A 26,507-nucleotide genomic window follows, 5' to 3' on the forward strand; every position below is an offset into this window, starting at 1 on the left:
GGCTACTGTTACTAATTTATTAATGGAGTTATTAATCTTATTTTGGATTGTCCATTCCTGGTTTATAGAAATAAAGTTGGGTTTTGTATATTGACCTTGTCATTCTCTGAACTTGCTAATAAACTTATTTGTTAGTTTTAGTTGAGGTTTTTTTTGTAGATCCATTAGTGTGTTTTCCCTTGCTCTAAAAGTGGTAGATCTCTCAAGCTCAGGCAACAACCTGCTACATGGCAGGCACCCATCCTGGCCTTTTGCACTGCCTTTGTGGGACTAGGGCGGGGGCATGGGAACTGATGAAAACAGGCAAGAGGCTCTGGCTGCTGCATTGCCTTGAGCAGTGAAGCTCTTTGTCTCTAATGCAAGATTTGTGTTTTTGTCGGCATCCACAGAACAGCAGTAGGCTGTCTTATTAGCTCATAAGTAAGGCAAAATCTGAGATCTTCCATGGTTCTGACAGTTGCATTTAATTCTTTGAACATATTTTAATAGCTGCTGTAAAGTCTTTGTTAACTGAAGTATCTGAGGACCCTCTGAGACATTTTGTATTGACCGCCTTTTTTACCCTCTGAGTATGGGTTACGCTTTCTTATTTCTTTGCATGTCTCATTTTTTTGTTGAATATTGGATATTTTGGGTAACATTGTAGCAACCGTGGGGTCTGACCCCTCTTCATGTTGGCAATAGTTATTGTTTTGTTTGTGTGGTATCTTGCCTGGATTCTGTCTTCCCTGCACAATGTAACCACTGATACTTCTGCTTAGCTTTCATTTTTTATTTTCTTGTTTTGATTTTTAAGCCTAGTTTTCTAGGGGTTGCTAACCACTGTGTCTGTATAGATCTGTTTTTAACCAGATATCAGTCAGAAGTTTTGCTTAAGTATCTCAAGCCAGTACCACTTCTTAACTTTTAGCTGATAAAACTGTGTGGTTTGGGGAATGTGTTAAAAATACAGATCATAAAACACTGGAACCATAGTGTCCATAGATCTTTCCCATGGTTAATTAGGAATAACTTACACTAATCTGGCCTTGCTTACACTTTCATTCCACGTATAACTGATAAAATACACTTGACAAGCAGATGTTTATATAACATCATTGTACAAATGTTTGTATATACTTTATGTCACCTGAAAAGATTAAAATATATTGTTTTGAATAATGAGATTCTAGGAACATTGGTGTCCATTGCACTAACATTCTCCCTGAATTTTATTCTAATAATTCAGTAAGCTTACATTTACTGATTATCTGAAATGTGCAGAGGCACCATGAGTGATTCCAAGATGAAGGAGACACAGATTTTGTCCTCAAGGAGCTTATAAGTGAGTGTAATTCAGCGAGAACATGAAAAGTATAAGCAGGAGGTGCTGGAAGCCATTAAAAAATTACAGAAGTTCAGTGAACTAATTGAGTTCTCCCTACATGAGTGATTTTTCCAGTTTTCACCCACTTCTCCAATCACCTAGTCCTCCCAGCTTACATGCCCTTCCCAGTTGCCTTTAACATACATTTTTTTTGTCACCCATTGAAACTTGTGGTGGTGATAACATGTGCCTGGTGCTTACACATGTGCTTTTCTTACTGATCTTCAGTCTGGTTCATGTCAGCCTGGGACGTGGTAGGGAACATTCTATGTTCCAGTTCATAGACAAGGAAACTGAGGTCAAAGAGGCTAAGTGATATTGCCAACTTCACATTATTAGGAAGTGGCACAATCGAGTTTTGAACATGAGGTCTTTGTACTTGAAATCCTGGGTTTTTCCAGTATGCTCTGTTGCCCCACACACTACGAATTACATCTCCTCTCCAGCCAGCAGATAGTTGGGAGAAGTTGAGCTTGGTGAGTCAGGTCAGACTTGCAGGCAGCTTAATATATTCCCAAATAGGCTCAGAAATGAGGCAGCAAGGCAAGACTGTGTGAGGCTATTCTTGAGCCATTTCCCTCTAAGGGTTTTTAGTGACTTTCAATGTCACTATACTCAGAGATCCGTATTTCCAGTTACTTATTACAAATTTTTCTCCTTGGTATTGGATCATCGCTTCAGACACAAAATGTTCAAAACCAAATTCACTTCTTTCCCCCTCAGTCTGCTGTCTCTCTTAATATTCCCTTTCTCTATTAATGACACTACCAAAAACCCATTCTGCTAAGCCAGAAACCTTGGCATCCTTGACTCCTTTTTAACCTTCACTCCAATGTCTAGTCCTGTCATTTCCACCCTGCCACATAGGGTTGTAGTGTGAATAAACTGACATAATGTACATATTAAAAAGAACTTTGAAAACTGTGAACCAGAAATATTTATTTCCTCTGAGGCAGCACCTCTGTTGAAGCATAAGAGACAAGAACGAGGCTCAGAGGCCACCGTAATGTTCTTGTAACCTTGACACTTGTGTGAGTGAAGTGCAGACTTGTATCTGAACTATGAGATCATAGTCTTACATTTTGATAGCGCTGTGCACTCTAAAAGCACTTCCTCAGAAGGAGAGGAAAAGGAAAGAATGAGAGAAAGTATGTGATTTGCCCAAGTTGGCACAACCAGGATTAGAGCTCCTATTGGCTAAATCCAGGCCTCTTAGACTAAAAACCAAGGTTAGTTTTAACACTCCACCACTTACTACCTGTGACCTAGGACAAGTGATTTAAGTCCTTTTAAATGTCAGTTTCTATATATAAGATAGAAATACAAGGTTATTGCCTGTTTTGTAGAGTTGTAATAATTGAATGAGTCCATATAAAGGGCCAGCGGACCACGGAAGGTGTGTTCAGCAAATGGCAGCTGTTGCAGTACTCTTTCCCCTGCTCCGTGGATCTAGAGACTTTAGGCTCGTCTTCCTCTGTCCTTTCACTTAGAAAATTTATTCTATCTGGCATGATTATTTAGACTGTCTCACTTTAGATTCTCTTGCAGTCCAGACATTTCCAGGAGGTTGTTGACCTACCATTTCATTGAAAACTAAGTCCAGAATTTTCATGTTTTCCTCTCTGCCCCTCTCCTCCTAGTTTCCCCATTAAGCTTTATGACACAGTTCTAATGAACTCCTTCAGTTAAAAACTGTGAGATTAAATTCATACTTTCTGGCCCCAAGGTGAAGGAGATTTTATATTCAATATTAAAAATAAACTTCTAAAATCAGAAGAGTAGACTGCCTTCGAGGGTAGTAAAGTCACCCATGACTGCAGGCATACAAGCAGAAGCTTTTGACTCATGGCACTTTTATTTGCCCCTGCCTCATCTGTCCCATCCAGTCCCTGTGACCTGCAAGCTGTTCTAATAGACATTACAGTAAGGGCTGTAACAGAGAAGCTACCTAAGTACTGTATTTTTATGGCTTTGAGATTTTTGATTCATGACTTTGTACTGTCGCAGCTAATTGAATTAATATGGTGGCAAATGAACTATAACTTAGAGAAGTTAGGAAACTTCCCTGTGAGACTTCCCTGGGTATTGCCGTATACAGAGAACAGGGTTTAATATCAGACTAAAGTTGAAGATGTGGCTTTCGAATCTTCTGCAGAACTGAAGACACGCAGCTCTGCAGGCCTGTGTTGAGAGTAACTAGGCTCATCCATGCTGCTCATGTTACTCCATATTTTGATAAAGCAGATGAAAATATTGGGGTTTTATCATAGGTGGGGCTTTTATGTGCAAAGTTTGACAGATGTTGCATGCTGCTTTCCAAGATTAAAGAAAATTACTTGGGCACTGCTATGTCCTCCTGTAAGATGTTTTATTCTCAGCTGTCACGCTCCCTGTTCCTTGCCCACAACCATTACAGTGACCAGAACGTCTGCTTGCTCTACGGTGATGTGTCTTGAACAGCGCCCATTAGTTTTCAGTAGTTACCCCTGGCCTGCATGTTAGCCTTCAGTTTAATGGCCTTTTTTATGTTCATTCATTCTATTTTATTTCCCATCGTGGTTTTGTTTATTTTTGTGTGTTTTGTTTTTCTGTTCTCTTTTTTAAAACCGTCGTGGTTTGCCCTTCATATTCCCCAATGTTTGCACATGACAAGATGTTGCCATCCCAACATTACCTCCCACTTCACTGACCAGTGCCACTACTGACCATCTAGCACCAGCCACAACGGGACCACTGCCTTCAGCTCCTCGGGATGTCGTGGCCTCCCTGGTCTCTACCCGCTTCATCAAATTGACATGGAGGACACCTGCATCGGATCCTCATGGAGACAACCTTACCTACTCTGTCTTCTACACCAAGGAGGGGATTGCTAGGTAAGTGTACATGTCTGGAGCCGGTTGATTGCATCTTGGTCCAGCCCAGCCCAGCTGTGCTTGCCCTGGCTCTTTGTTGTGCAAAATACCAATTTTCAGTCCAGAAAATACCACCAAGCTGCATCTTCCCTAATTCTAGGCAATTAAAAGTTTATCCCAAACAGACTGAAGTCCTGGTATTCTTTCCTGCCTTTCTGGAATGACTTGGAGAGAAAGGGTAGTTACAGCAGTTTAGGTAGAAGTATTAAAATGTAAGAAAGGCTACCCTTTTTCATATGATTCAGTTAACGTAGCCTAGAGGATATGGCTTACTTAGAACTTTCAGATTCCAGAAATTAAGGAAACTTAATTTATTAAAATGATCTTAAATGAATATTTTGTGTGCCCCCTTAATGTGGATATGGACTGCTAAGCTCCAGGGGGTCTCCTTAATGACACAAGAGTAACTGGTGACTAAATAATCATTTTCATTAGATTCCTCTCCATTTCCTCTTCTTTTAGGAACTCACATGCCTCTGCATTGCTTAAGGAGATTTTCCAGAACCCTCAGACTCCTTTATCCCACAGTCTAGCTTTATTTTATCTATCTGACCCTATTTCCCCCCTGCCACCACCTAGTTTAACTCACTTTCTAGTGAAGCCAGTCTAATTCTTATCACTATGTAGCCTTTTTTTCCCAGTCTGTTCTCTTCATTCACTTCCCCCTTGCCCCTTTCTCAACTAAAGCTAAATTCAGTTCATCCTTCTTGGGGTCCACATTAAGCTTCATGAAGCCCTCGTAAATCTTTCTCCACCTTTTTCAGCACATAAAGCATTTCTCTTACATATGTGTTTGTACACTAATACTGTCACTTAATTGTGATAACACATGATCTTATCCTGCCATAAATTGTTACTCTTCTGTTATTTTATGAGTATTTGTACTGTTTTCCCAACCAGATTATATAAACTCCATAGGCGGAACCATGCCACGTACTACGTATGTTTAACACTGCTGAGTAGATTCCTTCATTGTGCTGTCACTTCATACCAAAATAACGAAGCTAAAATATCTATGTGGATGGGGCTCTAACACATGAAATAGACCTTGTATTTTTACTAGGGTGCTTATATTTGATATGTATTGTATTTAATACCAGACTGGCAAGTTCAGCAAGTATAGGAAACTTAATCAAGACCATTTGATTTTACACTCTTGAGAAGTTTAAGTGACATAAATTGGGCCAAAAGGTGGAGTTACTCATAGGGTAATGTTTATCTGAACACTTACTGGATGTTTTGGGAATTACAAAGATAAGGCAACATAGTTCTAGACATAAAAAGAGAAGACATTACTACCGAAGAACATCTGTGTTTAAATGTCTCCAGTAGACATTCAAACCTCATTGCAAATTTCATAGGATTTCACAAAAGGAAAAACGCATTTAGTAAGTTATCAGAATAACAAGCTTGTTGCCATTACAGGACTTGTTCCTTCTACCAGAAATGCATTTTCCTCACAAATAACTGTCTGGCTTCTTGTCCATCATCTTGAGATGATATTTCCTTAGACCTTTTGTAAATACCTACCCAACTTAGCCACCACAGTCACTATCACAATGTACTGTACTGGAGCCACTTGTTAAATGTTCAGGAAATTTGTAAACCTGATGTCAGCCTGGTAGCTCAAAATTGGGCATGGACACGTGCTGCAAACCAGAGCCAGTTGTTAAACATTTATCACTGCAGTCACTCAGTTTTGGTTTTTTGTTTTGTTTTCAGAACACTTAAATTGTAAAGTTTTATTTTTTTATTAACATGTTTCTTGGGTCTGTCTGGTTCAATAGAGTATCACCAGCACCTGGAACAGAGCCTGGCTTACAGTAGTACTAAATAAATATTTGTTAAGTGAATAAATTAATTTCAATCAGTGGAGAAATGATAGATTATTCAAGAAATCATGTTGAGGTAATTAACTACATTCAGTGGAAAGAATAAGTTATATCTCTGGCTTATGTCATGTATAGCAACAAATTATAGATGGATTAAGAGATTTTATAAAACTTACGAATGTATTAGAAGAAAATATAGAAACTATTTTTATCATTTGAGTATGAAAGGCCTTTAAAAGAAAGAAAAACCAGAAGCCATAACAGCAGAGAGTAACAGCACTTATTATATAACAATACAAAATTCTGTATGACAAAACATCATAAACAAAATCAATTATCAGGTGATAAGTCGAGAAAAAAAATTGTAGCATTAATAAAGATAGTACTGATATCCAATCTGTATAAAGAGCTCCTACAAATCTTAAGTAGAAGATACAGCGCAAGAGGCAAATAGTATAAGTACAGCAGTGGAAAGCCCATTTAAAAAAAAAGTTTTTACCATCACTAGCAATCTTGGAAATATAAAATAATAAATTACCATTTTTCAACTATAAGGCTGGCAAAAATTTTAAGTTGATAATACTCAGTGTTTACGCAGAGTTAAATGCTCGGAAGAAATCCACTCCCACTCTTGGTGGCAGTATAAATTAGAGTAGCCTTTTTGGAGAAGGTGATTTAGCAGAATTTTTTAATTTTCAATGCACATGTGCTTCAATCCAACAATCATACTTCTAGGTGTCCTATAGCTATACCAATATACATATGCAAAAGGCACTCATATAAAATGTTTATTGTGGCATTGTTTGTGAGAATGAAGAAAAGGAAACCATGTAATGTCCATTAATAGAGGAATGGGTGCATAATTAATATATGTATATCTATGTGAAGTATGATGCAGGGTTTTTTTTAAATGTATGTAAATGCTCACAGCAATGATTCTTGACCAGAGATAATTTTGTCCCCCACTTCCCAGGAGACGTTGGGCAATGTTTGGCAACATTTTGGGTTGTCAGAAATAAGATGGGAGGGGATGCTTACTGGCATCTAGTTGGTAGATGCCAGAGATACAGATAAACATCCTATAATATACAGGACAGCCCCCTACAACAAAGAATTATCCTGCCTTAAATCTGAGTAGTGGTGAGGTTGAGAGAACATGACATGGAGAGATCTGGTAAGACACAGGTCAGTACATGCCACGGTTAGTTCAGGGTAGGACAGGTTTTGAGGAAGGAGAAAATATGGGACTTCCAGTTTTTTTTAACTGAGTATACTTTCATTTTTAGTGAGAATCTGTCACTTATTAAAAAATTTTGATTAGTGGATCATGGGTTGAAATAAGATGCAATTAATAAATGAAGTTGAAATTAGGAAAAATATAAGAGTTAAGCTGGCGGGGCAGGAGGACAAGGGAAGTACATAGAAGAAGAGAAGATACCAGGAAGATCTGATTTAATTTGTGAGTCTGGCATTTGAAGGATGGGAAAATAAGAAAGCTAGCCTAACTGGCCAAGAGTTTTGGTAGGAATTATTAAGAGAGTTTAACAAAGTAGAAGTTTGGAGCCAAATGTTGGAATACTTGTAAGAATTGGGCTATAGTCAGTTAAGAAGAGACCCTTTTAGACTCCTGACCAAGTGTGCACTATGACTTTATTGCACGTCTTTTATTAGCAGTACTTGAGAGCACTACAGAGGAGAAGAGGGGACAAGAAATGCTGCCAGGGAGACAAGTCAGGCAGCAGTTATGTGATGCCAGGCGTGTCGTAGGTGTGGCCTAGATGAAGATGAGAACAGTGACTTGAGGGGGGGACAGAATAAATCTCGGGGAATACATCAAAGGAGGATTCTTGGAGACTGATATTTTTTGTCACTTCGCTACTATTAAGTTTATGATTTCTGAATAGAAGTAATGAAGGAGAAGAAAGAACCCTTAAATGAGAAGGCGAGATTCTGGTTGCCTGTTTTTAAACAACCTTGCTTTCTAAGCTTATTCTCATCTAAAAACTGAGGGTAATCGATTTTCTTCAGACTTAGACTAAGAATTCAGGGTGAGGGTCTTGCCACTACTGCATTCACAATTCCCCTACTTCCTGCTTTTGGAAATCCAGCCGCCAGGTGGCTCTGTGTGCTTCGGTCAAGAGCTCTGACTCTACTGGGTACCCGCATTTCCTGAGGTTCCAGAGTCCTTCCTTTGCCTTTTTAGCTATGAAATACTCACCTTTTTTTCAATGTCTTTAATGTAAACAGATGTACTTTTCTGGTATTAGCCACTAAATGGAGTAAGTTATTTCAGAGTTTAATATTTCAGTGATAGAGAAAACCTTAAGTATCTGTTAGTCTGGTACAGGAGTTGGCAAACTGGACCCTGGGCCAAATCAAACTAGTTAATTTTATGGCCTAGAAGCTATGAATTTTTTTTTTTTACATTTTCAAATGGTTACGTTTTAATAGGTTATATAAGTAACTACATAATACTTTCCATTTCGTAGCCTATAAATATTTACTATCAGGCCCTTTAAGAAAAAGTTTGCCACCCTGGTCTCATTCTTTCATTTAATACATGAAAAAACAGAGGCTCAGAAAGAATTAGTGACTTTCACGTGATCCCCTAGCAAGCTAGTAGCATTGCAGGAACTAAAATTGGACCTTTTAACTTCTAGCCTAGTACTGTCTTAATAAAAAGTGCACCTTTCTCTTTCTCTTTTAACTCTTAGATAACACATTCTAACTCATTGTAACTACACACATTCATGAGAATTGTCCATTATAACTTATCCTAAATCTTGTCCTGAAGTCAAAAGTTTTTAAACAGGCACTTGGATCTGGGACCTCAGATCAATCTAGTGTTAGAAGACTTTTTTTTGGTGCTGGGTATTTCCTTTCGGGGAATCATACCTATTACTGAATTTTTTTTTTTTTTTGGTGATGCTTCTATAGAAATGTGTTTTGGTTTTTAGTTCCCCTCACTCATTTCTCCCATTTTTTCCCCCTTTCACATAGGAACAAAGGAAAGATGTACGTGATATCATCACCATACAAGATTTACATATCAAGTTTCCATTCATACATTCCGTACACATTTGTGGTGTTGCTTTTGTATATGGGCATCCTGCTGAGTGCAATGAGACATTCTCACTTCAATTAAAAGTAAAATAGCACACACCCCGCTAATGTCTCAGAATTTGTTTAAACCTTTGTGTACAGAGTGAGCAAAACAGACCTAATCTGTGCTCTCACGTGGTGCTTTTAGTCCTTCCTTTCAGACAGCAGTCATACATGACCAGACCAGATGTCAGAATCCTCCAGTGTAAGAAATGGATTGATACTCTCTTCATCAATCTTGTGATTTAGAGGATTTGTTGAAGAGAAAATACTATCTATAGATATCTCAAGTATCTGAGAAATAGCTTTTGTTACCATAGTACTCTTTCCCCATGGACCTGATAATAGTAAAACAATCTCTATAAATACTGAGGTTTTTTAATTAAAATAAAGTTAAAGAATATACAAAACTATTGAAAACACATAATTTCTTATATGTTCACATACAGTCAGACACATTGGCATACAGTCATGTAGGAATAAATCTTAATCAGTAACTTCAGGGAAAACTTGTATTTTAAAGTAAGAATTTTTAATCTTTATATTCTTAATTGAAAAGTATTTGATACAATATTGCATTGGTTTCGGTTGTACAACGTAGTGATCCGACAATTACAAACATCACTGAAATGCTCACCACAAAAAGCGTAGTTGCCACCTATCGCTATTCAAAGATACTGCAATATTATTGACTCTCAGATTTTCCATTTTATCACAATCCCTGTTACATCTGAAAATATGAAAAGAGAAGCAAAAGAAGATTCAGATAAGAAAGTATATGATCCTTTAGCTATATTTATAATTGTAATCCATTACTGTAAGAAAATTCTTATCATAAGTTGATACATAAAGTCCAGAAGCTGTTTAGAAATAAACCTTTTATTTTTGAAGTCCATTTATTTATTTATCAGTCCATAAAGAGCCCATCTTGGTTGGACACCTGAGAATGACCCTTTCTCCGATCCTGCACTGCTTTCTTTTGTTTGTTTGTTAAGGTATCATTGATTTACGATCACATGAGCGACATTGCGGTTACTAGATTCCCCCCATTATCAAGTCCCCATCACACACCCCATTGCAGTCACTGTCCATCAGCATAGTAAGATGCTGTAGAGTCCCTACATGTCTTCCCTGTGCTATCCTGCCTTCCCTGTGTCCCCCCATATTATGTGTGCTAATTATAATGCCCCTTAATCCCCATCTCCCTCCCTTCCCACCCACTCTCCCCAGTCTGTTTCCCTTTGGTAACTGTTAGTCTTGGGTTCTGTGAGTCTGCTGCTGTTTTGTTCCTTCAGTTTTTGCTTTGTTGTTATACTCCAGATGAGTGAAATCATTTGGTACTTGTAAAGTAAGAATTTTAATTCAACAGATTAGATAATTTCAAACATTTTTTCCACAGAGCAGTTTCGGGCCCCTTTATTACTGTCCCAGGAGAGATACAGATCTTTTCCCTACTTGATCAGCAGTTCTTGAATGCCAGCTGTTGGTCTAAAACAAGTAAATTCCTTTGCAATATTTGCTGAAAACTCTTGTATAATATAATCTAGTTGTTGTGATTGTAAATACAGTAGACTGGCATAATTATGGACACGCAGATCCCCGTGACAGAGTCTGGAAACAACTGTTTTAAAGAACCTAGATAACTGCTTTATATTTTCATCTCATAACTCTAGACCACTAGATTCATTTGTAATGTTTATAGTAAGATTTTTAAATATTTCAAATCAAATTGAAAATCATTCAAGAAGTATTCGTTTCTAGGAATAAATTACAAAAATTAGTGTCCTGAGAGGAGCCAAGATGGAGGCATGAGTAGGGCAGCAGAAATCTCCTCCCAAAACCATATGTTCTTGAAAATACAACAAATATAATTATGCCTAACAGAGAGACCAGAAGATACAGTACAACAGCCAGGCTACATCTACATCTGCAAGAACTCAGCATCTCACGAAGGGGGTAAGATACAAAGGCAGGACCCGAGCGCTCCCTCCACCCAGCAGTCTGGAGGGATGAAAAGAGTCAGAGTGGGGGGGAGTGGAAGCACAGGACTGCTAAATAACCAGCCCTAGTAACCTGCCCTGGGAGCACAGACACACATTGCTTGGTGTGCTGGATATTACAGAAACAGAAAAGTAAAATCGCAACCGGATCCCCACAGCCGGCTCCCCTGGGACAAAAGAAAAGCAAGTGCTTTTTGAAAGTCTTAAAGGGACCCGGGGCTTAACAGGTGGACGGAATCATCCCAGCACACTCAGCCCAGCAGATAAGGAATCCTGAGGAACGTCAGGCACCCCAACCCCCTGGGCGGCAACGCAGCTCTGAAGCCCCTCATGGCAATACGCAGCCTGCCAGTCATTTACCCAGGCCAGTGATGCCCTGCCACAGCGGCAGAGCAGCTGGAGAGTGGCCCCGCTCACAGTGACTGCCAGAGTCTCCTGCCTGGGTCAGGCCCAGAGGCTGCCGTCGGCGGCACACAGCTGCCCAGCGCACACAGAGGAAGCTGGGGCAAGGCGGAAGGGGCACCATTCTCACAGGAGAGCACACCCAAGGCTCCTGCCACTACAGCTCCAGGCTACCGCAAGGGCTGCCCTGTCCACAGCAGCTCAGGGGATTAACCCAGAAGCTGCTCCCAGTGTGCGGGTAACTGACTCAGGCAGCGGAGAAGGGCAAGGCGACCAGCAAGCAGGAAGGGACTTTGGTCTCCCAGCTGACACACATGCCACCTGCCTAAGACCACCTTTATCGCCATGAAAAGGCAGAAGAATTTGGTCCAGTTGAGAATCACCCAGACAACCCCCGAGAGAGGACCTGGGGAGATAGATATAACCAATCTTCCTGAAAAAGACCAATTACCAGCAATGAAATTGAATCAGTAATCAAAAAACTACCCAAGAGCAAAACTCCCAAGCCAGATGGATTCACTGCTGAATTTTATCAGACATACAGAGACATACATACAGAGAAGACATAATACCCGTTCTCCTGAATGTTTTCCAAAAAATAGAAGAAGAGGAAATACTTCCAAACTCATTCTAGAAGCCAGCTTCCCTCTAATACCAAAACAAGGCAAAGACCGCACCAAAAAAGAAAATTATAGACCAGTATCCCTGATGAACAGAGATGCAAAAATACTCAACAAAATATTAGCAAACCAAATTCAAAAATACATCAAGAGGATCATACACCATGATCAAGTGGGATTCATCTCAGGGATGCAAGGATGGTACAACATTTGAAAATTCATCAACATCATCCACTACATCAAAAAAAGAAGGACAAAAACTACACGATCATCTCCATAGATGCTGAAAAAGCATTCGACAAAATTCAACATCCATTCATGATAAAAACTCTCAACAAAATGGGTATAGAGGGCAAGTACCTCAACATGATAAAGGCCATATATGACAAGCCCACAGCCAACATCATACTTAACAGTGAGAAGGTGAAAGCTTTTCCTCTAAGATTGGGAACAAGACAGGGATGCCCAATCTCCCTACTTTTATTCAACATAGTACTGGAGGTCCTAGCCACAGCAATCAGACAAAACAAAGAAATACAAGGCATTCAGATTAGTAAAGAAGAAGTCAAACTGTCACTATTTGCAGATGACATGATATTGTACATAAAAAACCCTAAAGACTCCACTCCAAAACTACTAGAACTAATATTTGAAGTCAGCAAAGTTGCAGGATACAAAATTAACACACAGAAATCTGTTGCTTTCCTATACACTAATGGTGAACTAGCAGAAAGAGAAATCAGGAAAACAATTCCATTCACAATTGCACCAAAAAGAATAAAATACCTATGAATAAACCTAACCAAGGAAGTGAAAGACCTATACTCTGAAAACTGCAAGACACTCATGAGAAAAATTAGAGAAGATACCAATAAATGGAAACACATCCCGTGCTCATGGATAGGAAGAATTAATATTGTCAAAATGGCCATCCTGCCTAAAGCAATGTACATATTCAATGCAATCCCTGTAAAAATACCAACAGCATTCTTCAATGAACTGGAACAAATAGTTTTAAAATTCATATGGAACTACAGAAGACCCCAAAAAGCCAAAGCAATCCTGAGAAGGAAGAATAAAGCATGGGTGATCTTGCTTCCCAACTTCAAGCTCTACTACAAAACAACAGTAATGAAGACAATTTGGTACTGGCACAAGAACAGAGCCACAGACTAGTGGAACAGAATAGAGAGTCCAGATATTAACCCAAATATATGTGGTCATTAATATATGATAAAGGAGCCATGGACATACAATGGGGAAATGACAGCCTCTTCCACAGCTGGTGTTGGCAAAACTGGACAGCTACATGTAAGAGAATGAAACTGGATCACTGTCTAACCCCATACACAGAAGTAAATTCGAAATGGATCAAAGACCTGAATGTAAGTCATGAAACCATAAAACTCTTAAAAAAAATATATGCAAAATCTCTTAGACATAAACATGAGCAACTTCTTCATGAACATATCTCCCTGGGCAAGCGAATCAGAAGCAAAAATGAACAAGTGGGACTATATCAAGCTGAAAAGCTTCTGTACAGCAATGGACACCATCAATAGAACAAAAAGGCATCCTACAGTATGGGAGAATATATTCATAAATGACAGATCCACTAAAGGCTTGACATCCAAAATATATAAAGAGCTCATGCACCTCAACAAACAAAAAGCAAATAATCCAATTAAAATATGGACAGAGGATCTGAACAGATACTTCTCCAAAGAAGAAATTCAGATGGCCAACAGACACATGAAAAGATGCTCCACATCACTAATCATCAGAGAAATGCAAAGTAAAACCACAATGAGATATCACCTCACACCAGTAAGGATCGCCACCATCCAAAAGACAAACAACAACAAATGTTGGTGAGGTTGTGGAGAAAGGGGAACCCTCCTACACTGCTGGTGGGAATGTAAATTAGTTCAACCACTGTTGAAAGCAGTATGGAGATTCCTCAGAAAGCTCAAAATAGAAATACCATTTGACCCAGGAATTTCACTTCCAGGAATTTACCCTAAGAATGCAGCAGCCCAATTTGAAAAAGACAGATGCACCCCTGTGTTTATCGCAGCACTATTTCCAATAGCCAAGAAATGGAAACAACCTAAGTGTCCATCAGTAGATGAATGGATAAAGAAGATGTGGTACATATACACAATGGAATATTATTCAGCCATGAGAAGAAAACAAATCCTACCATTTGCAACAACATGGATGGAGCTAGAGGGTATTATGCTCAGTGAAATAAGCCAGGTGGAGAGAGACAACTATCAAATGATTTCACTCATCTGTGGAGTATAAGAACAAAGAAAAAATCTGAAGGAACAAAACAGCAGCAGACTCACAGAACCCAGATGGACTAACAGTTACCAAAGGGAAAGGGGGTGGGAAGGGTGGGATAAGGGGAAAAAAAAGGGGTGGGGGACATTACAATTAGCAGACATAATGTGTGGGGGGGGTGCACGGGGAGGGCTGTACAACACAGAGAAGACAAGTAGTGATTCTGTAGCATCTTAGTATGCAGATGGACAGTGACTGTAATGGGCTATGTGGGGGGGACTTGGTATTGGGGGGAGTCTAGTAAACAATGTTCCTCATGTAATTGTAGACTAATGATACAAAAAAAATTAGTGTCATAGTTAACGTATTTTACAGATTGGGTTACTTGTAGGATTCGTTTAAATATTTAATGTCTTATTCCCAATTTTAAAAGTGATAACCTCTAATTTTCTTTTTAATTGAGTCTATTATCCAAAGTATACACAGCATTCCTTCATATTTTCTGTGAAAATTGGGTGTAACCTATAATCACTATCTGTTTGTCTCCCTGAGAAGCACCCTTTAAAACTCAATGACTCCTAAAGCCTACAAAATCTGTGACCAGCTGCCCCATTCGAGATGACACTGAGACGACCCTCATCTGTGTCTTCTCTGAAAGGCAGCTGTGATCATGACCAGCAATATCAGTAATGTTTAAGCAAGAACATCAGTGAGTTATCAGACATGACATTGCTCTTTGTCAGTGTCCACATTCCACTGTGCATGTTCCACACTCTTTTGAGAGTTAATTTGACTTAAATTATTAAGATTTTGATATGGTGTGAAATGTATAGGCATTTGCAATGAAATGTATTGCAATGAAAATGAAATGGCACACTGTATAAATACTCCTAATTGCTGCTATGTCTTCCATCAAAGGGAACGTGTTGAGAATACCAGTCACCCAGGAGAAATGCAAGTGACCATTCAAAACCTAATGCCGGCGACTGTGTACATCTTTAGAGTTATGGCTCAAAATAAGCATGGCTCTGGAGACAGTTCAGCTCCACTACGAGTAGAAACACAGCCCGAAGGTAAGTCTTCCACCTGTCTGTTAGCGCCATGTGTGGGGAAACCTGACTGAAGGGTCTGCCTTACCTGTAGCCTTGCATACCATAGGAATGCCTAAGAGAATAGTTCTCACTTTTAGGGACCTTATGGATTAGGGGAGATAAAGTGAATTCACATCAATCAATAGCAAAAAGATAGTATGATTCTCCTGATAAATACTCAAGTTTTACTGATCCTTGATGACCTAGCTCAGATGCCTTCTAGTGTGTTTTGTCTGATCCTTTTAATATTGTATCTGTATAATTCTAAGATGCGTTATCATTTTCTTCCTTGAATCATGATAATGAATATATCTTGTTTACTTTCCAGCAAAGAGAGAGAGTCTTTGTCACCCTTATATTTCCCCCAGTGTCTAATATGCCTTACAATGAACAGAGATATTCAGTAATTGTTAACAACTAGATTTTCCTGATCGTTATATATACCACACTCTTCTGAATCTCTTTAAAGCTTTACTTTGGACTTGTGGTCTTTGTGATAAATGACATTGTTTCCCATTACATTTCCTAAGATTTCTGCAGCTGAATTGTCAGAATGATTTATTTTGTAATTGTCTTGTATGTCTTAAATTTTGGTTGGAAACTATAGGCCTGAAATTATAGGAAGCAAGCAAGTCCTAATGCTTTTCCCATGAGGCTTTCTTTTACACTTTTACCTTCTTTTAACACATCACTTATGTTAAAAGTCACTTGTTTTTCCTCGGAGCCTCCTCCAGTTTTCTTTTAACTTAGTTTTTCCTATCAACAGACTTCTGATAACAAAGATTTTCTTCAGCTAGGAGATATGTAAGATATATTCGTGGGAGGTACTGGCCAGAGAAATAAACAGATTCAATGACTTTACCTTTCAAATTATGGAAATAATTCAAAGACTTTACATGATGGGTAGAATAAATAAAGTTAACAAGCCATGGATCTTTACTTCTAATGCTGTAGCAAGTTACTCATTCATCAAACATTTAATGAGGACCTCATATGCCAAGCACTACACAAGGTATTAGAGGTGCAGGGGATGAATAAGATAGGAATTAATTAAAGAATGAGCTGTCAAGATAGGAGGCCATTGATCACTTCATTTATAGAACTGAAGACCAGGAGTCAAACCCAAGCAAGAACAAAGAGGGCTGTCAGAGAGCCATGGGGTTCATTTAAAGAAAGAATGTGTGCTCATTAAGGGAAAGGATGTTGAATTTCATGGTTATTGTGTTCAGATAAGAGCAGGAATAAACTACTGGATTTCAAGCTCAATGTCCCTCCACTAACTTTTATGAACAGGTATCCTTCATGAGAAATATAGGAATAGAAAACAAGGAACAGTCATGATAAAAGTTAGGTAAATCAAGGCAGGCTCCTAGGAGCAGATGAGACCGGAGGTTAGCCTTGAAGCATTTGACTTAAAGCAAGCCTTCTTGGGAAAGGAAACTGCATGACCCATATCCCCAAAATAGGGTCAAGCAGTGACAGGCAAGGTGAGTAATGATGAAAATTAAGGAAAAGGCCATTGGATTTCATTCACTGTAAGTGTCCCAGCCTGGGTCATGAACCTTCTGAAAAATACATGAAAATATTTGTGTGTTTGTGTGTGTTCATACTTCCTTTGGGAAAAAGCCTGTGACTTTCATTATCATTTCAGAACTTACGAGTTACTGTTGAGAACCACTGTATTAGGAGGGTCAATGTCAATTTAGAAATTAAAGAAAAGTTGGAAGGGACAGTAGATTTATTGAGTGCCTACCATGTGCCAGTCAAGATGTAAAAATGAGTAAGACTTGACTTCTGTCCACCAGAGCTTACAGTCTAGTCCCAGAGACAGACAAGTAAGTAGACAATGATGTGATGTGCTCTTAATTCAAGGAAAGTAGGTGGCACAATAATTTTCAAGGACTTTGATTAAAAGAAAGTAGGTAAATAAAGATAGAGATGGAAGGGGCAACAGAGTATAGTTGAGGGTATTTTAGGGATAGAGAGCAACTATAACATCTTTTAACAAAAGAGAAGGAGTTAAGGCGAGAGATTTGTACTTCATCTAAAGGTATTCAGCCTTTGTGGGGGAGGTTAAGCACTGGAGTAAGCCCTTGAAAAATATTTTACATATTTAGCTTCAAAACCAACTTAAATTTTGTTCCCATTTATTATGCCATTGTATCACTGAAATGAAAGAATTTATTAGCACCTTTTGTAGAATCATATTTGCCTACATTTAGCCAATGAATATATTAAAAGAGATTTCAAGAGAATTTGGGAACTGTTTTTTTTTCTTTCCCCCTTTAATAAGTTAGAGGAAAATTTTCCATAGCAGAAGTGTGACAAATCCCACTTGTCAGGCTGTGCAAAATATACTTTTAACATTAAGTGAATAACATGATTCATGACTAAATCAAACAACTGTCAGAATAACCATATTCAGGTTTCTCTGCTTTGGTAGCAAAACTGATCTTAAACTGTGGTGCTGTTATTTAAAAAAGCCAGTTCATTTTACGTCTGCTAGTTTTTTCCTTTTCCCTAAATCTGATGGATGTCTGTTACTGAAACACTAATATCAGAGAAATTTGTGAAACTGTCAGACAAAAAGAACATAGTAAAAAGGTATGAGAACTGTTGTAGGAATTAGAGCTGGACAGTCAATTGGTCAACCAATTGAGTCTTCTAGTCCCATAAATCCTACAGAGGTGTAGAAATTTCCTAACTAGTCTTCTTGAGTCAACATTTTAGAATCAGAAAGTGCTCAACTCCTGGTTCCCCCCACTCACTAACTTTCCAATCACTTGGGAATGGTTCTTAACCTCTCAACCGCATCTATAAATAGAGATGATAACAAATGATAATCTCATTTGGGTTAGTGGAAAGATTAAATAAGATGTCATTTAAATACATGTCAAGCACTGAATACTGGACCAATTGTAAGTGTTCAATAAATAGTAGCTATCTTAAAAATTACTGTTCTTTTATCTAGTCTTGTTCCCTTCCTGTTTTCCTTCCATGCATGTGTTCACATGTCCTTTCTAAACACAGATCTGATCTAGTCATTTTATGTTCCTGCTCATAATTTTTCAGTAATTACCTAACACCTACAAGAGAGAATCTGCGCTCCATAGTAGGGCATCAGAAGCTGTACTATCTGGCTCTTGTCATCCGTTCTGGCGTTCGACCACACCCATTCCCTGTTTCAAGCTGAAGCACATGCATTACCCTCTCACATGCCGTGCTCCTTGACTGGAGTAGCTTTCCCCTTGGTATCTGCGAAAATTCCATTCTGGTTGCTCCCGAGAAGTTTTCGCTTCTTCCTTTCACCCAAATTCCCCCAACTGCTTCCCAGCCCCTCTCCAAGAAGAGTTGTATGCTGTTGTCTATTTTCATTACAACTATTACCTAACTCTACTAGCAATTAAGACAGTTTTTGTAACTGTGTAGATGTCTGACTTCTCTCTAGACTAGGGGTTCTTTGTGGGCAGGGACTCCACTGATCACCATCCCCAGTGCCTGGTAAAAGAAGGCTTGTCTTTTTGAAATGGTTGCTCTATGTGCTGCAGTCCCGCTGCAAAGCAAGGGTTTTATAAACCACAGGAATTCTGCAGTCTTCATATTTTTTTCTTTTAATAAATTTGAGATACTTCACAGATAATTTTTGGTTGTAATTTGAGTCATAAAAAGGGAAGTGCATTTAATTATCCTAAAACAACTTGGAACAAATCAGTTGTGTTCTTAGTTTTTATTTTTAAAACATGTCCAATATGATGATATTGCTGAGAATGGTTATTGAGGAGTACAGAAAATTTCATTTATATCTTACTATTCTAAAATTTTATTTTACAGTTCAGCTCCCTGGCCCAGCACCTAACATCCGAGCATATGCAACTTCACCTACTTCCATCACCATTACCTGGGAAACACCATTGTCTGGCAATGGGGAAATTCAGAATTACAAATTGTACTACATGGAAAAGGGGGCTGATAAAGAACAGGTAAAAGATGAAGCCATTTTTCAATCCATTGATGGGAACAGTAGAGTTGAAATATATTTCCAAAACTCAATACTTGCTTGTCCAAAAATCTGAGGGAAAAAAGATGTATAGGAAATGAATGACAGATTCTATTTCTTTGTACTCAGGTTTATTCTGTGGTTTTTATCAGCAGGGGACACTAATCATCAAATAGTATTTCTCAGTAAACAGCCAATGTTTATGATTAATGTGCTGTGACTGTTAAATAACATTCTGTAAAAGAGATAAAAACCATTGTGTCAAAAATACAGAATTTGTATAGTTAATTCTTCATTTTGCAACATATCTTTTGGCTTATATAAATTATTTTATTCAAGGATGTTGACGTTTCAAGTCACTCCCACACCATTAATGGGTTGAAAAAATATACGGAGTATAGTTTCCGAGTGGTGGCCTACAATAAACATGGTCCTGGAGTCTCCACACAAGATGTTGCTGTTCAAACATTGTCAGATGGTGAGTGTTTCTTCCTTTGGACGGATACCAAGCTTGGGGCCCTGTAGCATAGTATTACGTAGTAAGATGAGGGGCTTTGGTGTCAAAGAGATTTGGTCCAAATCCTAGTTCTACCCCTTTCTGGTAGTATGACTTTGGTCAAGTCACATAACACATCCCAGCATGTTACTTACATGTAAAATGTAAGGTAATACCAACCTCATTGAGTTGCTATAAAGATTCAGTGAGGGAGCATAGAACACGTAGTGCCTGGTACTGAATAGCTCCTCAGTATTTTACTTTTACTACTAAAAATAGTATAGAGCTTTTGTGTAAGTAATATTATTGCGTGTTCATGACACAGACCATGCCATGGCTGTTGGAATGCTGAAGTAAAATAAAACATTATGATCTTTGGCTGATTCCTGGATCTGGGAGTGAAAAACTATAAAAGAAACTATTGGTACAATTACTTACTATTAGATAGACATAGTATTAGGCAATATTAAATATTAGGTGTGTTATAGGCATGTTAGCTAATAGCTTTATGTTGAGATTATAAATTTGTGTCATTATAGTTTTGTTGGGGAATGTCCATGTTCTCAGAAGATACCTGCTATAGTGTTTAGGAATAAAGTATGATGGCCACTATCAGACGATTCAGAAACAGGAAGCGGATAGGTCAATGTGTGTATAAATATGGTGAGAGGAGTAAAGCAGGTACGGCAGATATTAGCAATTGGCGAATCCAGGAAAAGAACAAGATGGTGTTCATTGTATTATCCTTGCCACTCTTTTGGGTGTGCTTGACATCTTTCAGGACAAAGAGTTGGGAAAAATAAATATAAACTATAGTTTGGCTAGCCTTTTGAGAAAAGTTGAGGGAAAAACATTTAATGTAGGTTTTTAAGTCTACACATGAGCCAATTTTAAGTGCTCTCAGCAGGTTGGCATGCCAAGGACATTGCCTGTCAGGGAAACTGAATGTATCTTAGTGTGGTGGTGAAGGGCAGCACTTTGGAGTAAGACAAATTCTTGGCTCCTACACCAGCTGAAAAAATACCTTGGGCAACTTAACCACCCTGAACCTCATCTGTAGTTTTCTCCTCTATAAAATGGGAATAATAACAGAAACTCCTTTGTAGAATTGTTGTAAGGATTAAGTATCTGCCATGTGGGAACATAACAACAAATCTTAGCTATGATGGTGATAAAGACAGTAATAACTATGTTGGGTGCCTCTGCAACTGAGTCAGAGGTTATTAGCAAGGAGTTGATGGGAACTGTTCATGGACTTTTTTCAAAACGCAGGTGCCTGAATCCTACTCCAGACCCTCTGGGTTGAGGCCTCATGCACTGTTAGCGGAAGATACAACATTGAGCAAGAAATAGTTTCTGTGTTCTAGAATCCTGTAGCACACTGGGCACTGAGTTCTATACCTAGTCACCAAGTGTCAGAGAAAGGGAGGGAGAAGCCCCTGCTATAATTGCCTTGGGGTTTAGGTGGTCAGTTTACTGAAGCTGTCATTGCTCATATATTGGGAACTGCCTTCAAAATCATCTGAGGAACCCCACATGAAAGCCAAGCTCACTGCTTTATGAACATCGCATTTTGGATTCATGACATTACTGAGTTAATTTACTTGCCACATATTCATTAGACTTGTTACCAAGAAAATTGTGGCTCTTCCCCAAGATAAAGATAAAGATAGGCTTATCGTCAAGAATATTCAAAAGAATACAGTGAAGATTCAGAATGCACACGGGGTCTAGAATAGTGCAGAGTCACTGCCATATCCTTGAACTAAGTATCTGACTTCCTAAATTTACAACCTGATTTGAGTATGGGTGCATATGTAAGAATGTCTCTCATTTTTTTTAATGAATCAAACATGGCCACACCTGATGCACATACTACTATCAACATGAGGGGAGTGACCGCCGGGTGTAGACCTTTAGGTTGCATAATTCATGTTTGAGATGTCCATTTGTGTAAAGTCTGGCCAAGAGCAGTCACAATGATGGGTGACATGGGAGTGACTGAAAAACAAATTTTCTTTTTCCTGTCTAGTTCCCAGTGCTGCTCCTCAGAATCTGTCCTTAGAAGTAAGAAATTCAAAGGTAAAACTTTATATTGCTGCTCATTTTTACTGGTATACTATTAAGCCTCAGAAGGAGTTATAGGGAGGGAGATTCTCTGTCCAAACAATCATAGGCAGAGAAATAAGATGACATTTGTCAATAAAGTGAGGCTTACAAACCAACTCATTGATTCTGTTTAACTTGACTGCCTTTCTGTGTTGCCAATTTTACTTTAATCTTTCTGTAAATACATTGTTATTATCTAAACCATGACATTCCAGATTTTAACAGTCCAGAACTTTGATAAGGTAGAAAGAAGTTGGTTATGAAACCATAGCTCCTTAGAACTGTGGGACAAGCCCAGTGTAACTAAGGCAGACACCTCTCAGATGGTTACATATGCTGAAACCGTCCCTTCTAGTCAAATTCAGTGTACATTTAAGGCTGTGTAGGCCTCAAAGGACCAGAGCCTCTTCCTGGCTATAGAGGCAACTGAGATTTTCAGTTCTTCAAAAAGTACTTGGGACTCCTTTTCCTTTAAGAAACAACCAGTTGTTAATGAATGATACCCATTTGGAAGATTTTTAGGCAGAAATTGTCTAATTTTAGCTGTTTCACAATGGAAGTAGGAGAGAAACTTACACCTAACAATAGTTTATTTAGTTCCCAATCCATGTGCCTCTGAATGTATATTTTCCTTTTGAAAAATTCCCTCAGACTTTTGCCCAATGTCTTCATTCTGGCAAAATACCCAGGAGATCAAAGGCCTAGAGTATACGGCCCACAAATATAATCTCCCCATCTGATCATTGAGGGTTTTAAAATTAAAAGTATTTTTCAGTTATTATAAAATAACTTAGTAAAACTCTGAGCATTCTGCTGCCTTTGTGAAGTGCCTTTACACAGTGAAGTCAGGGTTATAACACATAAAATAGGACCAAGCTTTTGATATATTTGGCCTTTTCTGTGTGCTCTTGTCTTTCCCAGAACATTATGATTCACTGGCAGCCACCTGCCCCAGCCACACAAAATGGGCAGATTACTGGCTACAAGATTCGCTACCGAAAGGCCTCCCGAAAGAGTGATGTCACAGAGACCCTGGTAGCTGGGACACAGCTGTCTCAGCTGATCGAAGGTGAGCTGCTTTACACATCGGCAAAAACTAAGAGATGATATCTTTCTCAGATACTGAATTACGCTGATCTAAAGACTGCCCTGAGCTATTGACTTATTTGACTAAAATAAAAATGGTTCAGAAGAATTTGTAATGGTTCAACCTACTTTTAACTGGAAAAAAATTAACAAAAAACACCCTTACAGGTTTTGCTATCTGCGTGGTGAGATTGTTTGAGGAGAGCTCTTGGGGAGCTCTAAAATTTCCTTACCTTGTTCCTTACTTGTGTTTTTCTGTATTCTCCATATTTTCTTTTCTGAATATATGTTCAGAACAGATCTTCCATGACTTAGGATGGGGCTAAATCCCAATAAACCCATCGTAAATTGAACATATCTTAAGTTGAAAATACGTTTAATAAACCTAACCTGCTAAATATCATAGTTTAGCTTAGCCTACTTTAAACATGCTCAGAATACTTATAAATTAGCCTACAGTTGGGCAAAATCATCTAACACAGTCTATTTTGTAATAAAAAGTTCACTATTTCATATAATGTATTGAATACCATTCTGAAAGTGAAAAACAGAACGGCCATATGGTTATAGAATGACTGTGAGTGTGTCAGTTATTTACCCTCTTGATCACGTGGCTGATTGGGAATTTGTGCCACTCAGAGAATCACTAGCCCATGAAAACATCAAAAATTCAAAATTTAAGGTGCGATATCTACTGAATGCACAGAATTGAATGCATTTCAGACCATCAAATTTAAAAAAATCACAAGTCAGACCACATAAGTCACAGACCATTTGCCTTGTTCTTTTGTAATCTGAAAAAAAAAAAAAAAAGGTAAAACGAAGCTATATAAGCAAAGAATCTGGTTGGTAGGAGAGGTCTACAAAATTATTTTTATGATGTTGACAGCACTTGTGTATACGTGGCCTGAAACATTTGTGACTAGCAAAGCAATGCAGTAATCCTTCTTGCTGCTATGGACATGATAAAGTTTGGAAAATTCTGTCAGGGATAGATAGTACCTTTTGTATAGTTTCCCTTTATGTGCAACAAAGCAAATGGCATAACTGGTAAAAATGTACCCTAACGCATCTCTAATATGCCTTCCCCTGTAGATGACAGAGTATCACCCGCTTCCCTCTTCAAGGGAGGAAAGTAGAGTTGGTTTAGCAAGGGCGAGTTGGCTTTGTAGGAGAAGCATGGGAGAAAGATGAAGTGCTTTTTGCTGTTTGGATGTTGGGAACATCCTTACAAGGAATAGAGACAGATGCCCCTAAGAGACCCTTTTGGGGTTTCCTGGCAGAGCTGGTAGGAGAGAACTACAAGACCTGGAGGGTAATGTCATTATTAGCCAAGCCCTGAGAATTCATTTCATCACTCTTGGGGAGCTCTAAACTTTCCTTACATTGCTTTCCTCCTGGGTAGAAATGGAAAAGATTAGAGGAAGCTTAACAATAACCACTTTCCTGTGCCCCCAGCAGCTAGGTTCTTGATAGAAGAAAGATCTGGGGTCAAAAGTGTAATCGGTCTTCTCTTCTTTCTGAGTTTCTAAAAACTGAGAGAGCCGCTGACACTGCAAAGCCGCGCTCTAGTGACCTAGCAGGCTTTTCTCCTGGCTCCTCACTTCACAAATTCGGAGAAGGTGAATGTTCGTCTCCAACGGTATCCTTTAGGCTTCTAATTTCTTCACATGAACTCCACAGCTCTAAGCTGCAGCGAATAACATGGCTTTATTGTAGTAAAATTGCAGTAAAATTGGTCACAGATGTTCTTAAAAGTCAATTTCTGATTTTATTGCAAAAGAGGTAAATAACATTTCCTGTCTGTAAGGCTTCTATTTTGCATATTTGATAGGCATTTTCTGTATGCCAGGCAATGTTCTTGTTGCTAATATTTTTATATAGAGTACAGTCCTTGCCCATGCAGACGCTATGCATTTCCCCAATGAAACATTTGATGTATAAGCAAAATACCACTTTCATGGTAAAAATAGCTTTTTCTTTATCAAGAAAATTTTGAATTTTAAAATCATGTTTAGATTCACTCATACGTTTAACAGACTTTACTGAACTTTAACTAGTGTGTGCTGACCCTGGGTGTACAATGGTGAGCAAACGTGGAGATCTTTCCTCTTGAAACATTAACATGCAGCTCGATAAATATTAGAGAACAATATGGATTTCCACAAGCCTGTACTGCACAATAAATTATGTGATTAAGTTTTAGCCTGAGGTAATTGTTTCTTCCTTTTGTACTGCTTACAGCACTTAACACTTTTTGCTGTATCTTTACAATGTGAATTGTGTGCCTTAGTCTTAGTCTGTTAATTCTCTAGGTCCTTCAGGGGGGAGGGACTCTTCACCTCCTTACACAAGCAACTCTCTTGCTTGCACATACGTGCACTCTCTCTCACTTGCTCTTTTACATTCTAACTCTCCCCAAAGGGGAGGGAATGATAATTGGAGTTATTTCAGGACCTCAGTTGAGCTGTCTGCTAATCTAGATTGTTGTCTGTTAACACGTGTAAGTACATGTACAGTCCACTCTGGCACTTAACTGGCTCAGTACATGCAGGGAGAAGACAGGGAAGTGAACTGACTTGGGCCGGGCTACTTTGCTTCTCCTGTCTTGCTTCTTGCGGGCAAAGATTTAGGATGGACCTGCACTAAACAACCTCCTGTCTCCTCTCATACCGTGGGATAGTATTGATAAACTGAGCCAGGGTTCATTCTGCATCCTGTCCAAGTTCCACCTCAATAGCTCTCTCTTTGGAGTTTCTGTACTATGTTGCTAGCCAAAGATCCCAGTATTTGGGTATGGGAAAGTAAGATAATTTTTCATAAACCTTACAAGACTGACCACAATGTCTAGTATTTAACTTCTCTAAAAATGTATGTGTGTGAACTGTACACTTAAAAATGGTTCAGATGGTAAAATTTGTTAGTGTATTTTAACACAGTAAAAAAAAGAAAAAGTGGATACATGAATATATGAATAGCTGACCATATTACTGACTGTTGCCCTACTTTGTAGGGTAGACTTACATTTGGGTATTTGCTGCTTTCAATACATTGATTAATCATGTACTTTATTAGCTGATAGTAAATATGAAAGGTTACATAATAGGAAGGTTTTATTCCTCTTTTACTTATTGTATGTACTTATGGGTTGGCAAGCTGTTGAGAAATAGATTTCTAAGCCATATTTGGTGTTTAAACCTTCTCTACT

The 26,507-nt window shown here is 38.6% G+C and overlaps 1 protein-coding gene across 12 annotated transcripts in view; it reads left to right on the forward strand.

Moving 5' to 3' along the window:
• NEO1 (neogenin 1) overlaps window positions 1-26,507 on the forward strand; it is a 248,829-nt gene that overhangs the window by 177,478 nt on the left and 44,844 nt on the right. For 8 of the 12 annotated variants that reach the window (XM_073212155.1, XM_073212151.1, XM_073212152.1 and 5 more), the window contains exons 8-13: window positions 4,020-4,239; window positions 15,439-15,593; window positions 19,443-19,591; window positions 19,948-20,086; window positions 22,137-22,186; window positions 23,135-23,282. In XM_073212155.1, the coding sequence (XP_073068256.1) occupies window positions 4,020-4,239; window positions 15,439-15,593; window positions 19,443-19,591; window positions 19,948-20,086; window positions 22,137-22,186; window positions 23,135-23,282 (861 nt within the window). The remainder of the gene's footprint in view (window positions 1-4,019; window positions 4,240-15,438; window positions 15,594-19,442; window positions 19,592-19,947; window positions 20,087-22,136; window positions 22,187-23,134; window positions 23,283-26,507) is intronic. The other 4 variants (XM_037010124.2, XM_037010120.2, XM_037010123.2 and 1 more) reach the window with 1 other exon arrangement.

Source organism: Manis javanica, chromosome 8 (assembly GCF_040802235.1).
Source record: "Manis javanica isolate MJ-LG chromosome 8, MJ_LKY, whole genome shotgun sequence".
Classification (NCBI taxonomy): domain Eukaryota; kingdom Metazoa; phylum Chordata; class Mammalia; order Pholidota; family Manidae; genus Manis; species Manis javanica.